Source organism: Opisthorchis viverrini, assembly GCF_000715545.1.
Source record: "Opisthorchis viverrini unplaced genomic scaffold opera_v5_634, whole genome shotgun sequence".
Lineage (NCBI taxonomy): Eukaryota > Metazoa > Platyhelminthes > Trematoda > Opisthorchiida > Opisthorchiidae > Opisthorchis > Opisthorchis viverrini.
The window spans coordinates 55,216-58,101 of NW_008752277.1; the positions used below are offsets into that span (position 1 = coordinate 55,216).

The window sequence follows — 2,886 nt, forward strand, 5'->3', positions numbered from 1 at the left end:
GAGAGGGAAAACCTTTCCACCCCGTACACAAACAAAACAGGGCAATTTATAATAAACATGTATTTTGGAAACGGAGCCTCTAACATTACGGATTGCAATTAAATTGCTGCGCGATAAATAGTGAACAGGGTCGCAATGGAACTAATCAAATAGGCGCACCAAAGCATGTTGCAGCGTAATAAAACATAATGGATGAATCTGAATAGTTTGGGGTAAGCTACACAATCGCATAATTTATTTGTTTTGTACGAGTGTCATTAACAAGACAGAAACCTCATTTGATAACAAATGGACAGGTCAGCATACTGCACCGAATGGGTTTGGCTGACACTCTTTGAAAGGCGATTATTTAGTACATTATACGCGTATGAAAGATTTTAGAAAAACAAATCTGCTAATGAAGAAAAGGTTGTTGATGCGGACATTTTGCGCTGAGAAGAAAAACGGTCATCATTTATAATTTTTTGAGTTATAAATCCACATTTCCACATACTCAGACGATTACTCAGTGAAAATGTTTCGGAGACATGAGTAGTACGGGCAAGGCAAACGGGGTGGCTCAATACGCGCGTACTCAAGCCAATGTACTGTCGTGTCCAATTCCGTAGAATCACTTTCAGGATCATTTCTCACATAAACATTCTTCAACTGATACAACAATTGAATGACTTAGTGCTAGAGGATATACATAATTTTTTGTTCTTCAGGCTCATTGTGAACGAAAATAAAATAGGTGATTAGCAAGGCATTATAATTTTCAACTTCTAAGTGAGGGTGAGACGCATGAATAGTTCCACATTTTTTGTTTCTCGCATCCATTTACAACCTAATTGGTTTACTACGCAAAAGCTTTGAAGAACTTCTCCCTTCTGTTTCGAAATCATCCGCATAAAGTTATTCCCAAAAATTTGTATTCCCAGACGACAGCAACGTGACGCTGGGTGACCAAAAGCTCCAGCATTCTGGTGCACACCTGTCTGGGAACCAAATTATGTCCTAGACACAGAGGATGACACCTGTTTGAAACAATTTGGAGGTCAAGCGGGGCACAAATGGCGCCACCTTCTTATACTTGTTGGCGCGTAGGACGCTGGTACAAAAGCCTTGACCCTAACACACAAAACGTACGCCAATACGCTGAAGTAAAGAAATAACAATGAAGTTTGAACGAAAAGTGATTATTCATTCGTTGATTCATTTGTCAGCTTGCAAATGCCATAAGCAAGCGTATTTGATTGAGATCCAACCGCAGCTCCAACAGAATTCCGTTTGTTCAGCGCAATGTCTTGGGGTGAACTGGAACCTGCGATTCGCCGATTTGGCCTGATTCATAGCGTACCAAAACGAAATCTGATATTTTCATGAAGGAAACTACACGACAGCCCGCTTCTTCGGGCTCATCAGTTAGGCGCATTCCACGAGTTTCCATTAAACTTATATCCTAGTTTAACCCAAATTGTACTGTTTTCGAGAAACACCTTTTTGCACCTGTTTTCACAAGAGACTAAACTGAATTTCCCGTTTATAATACTCCACAGGTGAATGTGCTGCTCACAGGCCGCCTCATGTTTCAGCTGGTGCGACATTCGAGGTATCGCAGTATAGATTCCTAAAGGAAACTACTCACAAGTTTGGCAATGTGTCACAATATTCCAACAGATTATAAGTTCTAGATTCGTATTTTGTCAAAATAGTCAATCTCTTTGGCGCTAGATGTCTACCTTATCAAATATTTTGCGAGCCTCGAGGCATAAAAATTTGACGTCGGATCATTTGTTTAATCGTCACACCTTGAGTTTTAATGTCAAAAGTAGTTTCATCGCCTCCGTCTGTTTGCAATGCAAATATTGTGTAAAATGCAACCGGTTTATGCAGGTTTTCGAATATACACATCTAGTTTCACTGTTCTGCACTCAGTTGTTTAGGTCAAACTCTGGATGCGCAAATTCGATAGATTGATTAATAAAGGAAAATACTCACAATTTTGATTATTTGTCATAATGTACCCGCATACTATGAGTTGAGATCATTAGAGAAAAAACATTAATTGCATGAAGCAAGACACTTTTGCCATCAAAGTGTACTTGTTACAGCGATCACTGTCATGCGGTGACAAAAAAATTTATTATTATTTATTAATATTATTTGTATTTATTAAAATGGTCTGGAATAAAATTGGCGACTTCTCATGCTAAGAGGAGCTGTTATTTCAGAAATTATGGACGGCAAAATGAAGATGCTGTTATACATACCACCAAATATCTACTGTTAACCTTGAAAGAGCGAAAGAGGGAATTTACTATGTAAATCTTACCAAATGCACAAACACTTATTTAATGAGTGCAATTGTCTTGGAACCTGTCCTAGCCTTGAAGTTACCTGTCCGCTGACATATCAGCGAACGTCAAAGTTCATTCGGCTGGAGTAACAAAACGTTTTACACTATACTTGGAATAGCATCCATGCTCGGAGGCATGTGATTCCTAACAACGGCCTAAATATTACTTAACCGCGGTGGCACACATATTTTGTAGACAAGCGAGTGCCCTCTGGTGATCTAGACCAAGATTCCATTCATTGTTTACTTCCTACAATTTCTGATGGAGAAATCTGTCCCGGATTTTCAATGAGTCTCAGGTTTTAGCTGATAAAATTATGCCATCGGTGAACCTGAGCATTTATTGTGTTCAGTGTCACGCTAGAAATCTGTACTAGAAATTCTGAGATATAATGAACCACCTGAAAATTAACGCTTCATTGAAGAGTTTAATTGTTCATTCAGACCTGTCTACATTGTCACACGTAAGTACCAGGTTGCTGGTAGGAAACATCATAAACTATCCAAAAATTGTTAGTACTAATTTCTTCCACGGGAAATTGTGAGAC

The 2,886-nt window shown here is 38.8% G+C and overlaps 2 protein-coding genes across 2 annotated transcripts in view; one reads left to right on the plus strand and one right to left on the minus strand.

The window, feature by feature from the left end:
• Positions 1-2,886, plus strand: part of T265_11855 (hypothetical protein) — a gene marked incomplete at both ends in the record, with an annotated part of 73,800 nt that overhangs the window by 34,823 nt on the left and 36,091 nt on the right. The window contains one exon of the mRNA XM_009178651.1: positions 708-733. Coding sequence (XP_009176915.1) covers positions 708-733 — 26 coding nt within the window. The remainder of the gene's footprint in view (positions 1-707; positions 734-2,886) is intronic.
• The window catches only part of T265_15576 (hypothetical protein), a gene marked incomplete at both ends in the record, with an annotated part of 89,568 nt that overhangs the window by 23,327 nt on the left and 63,355 nt on the right, over positions 1-2,886 (minus strand). The window lies entirely within an intron of this gene.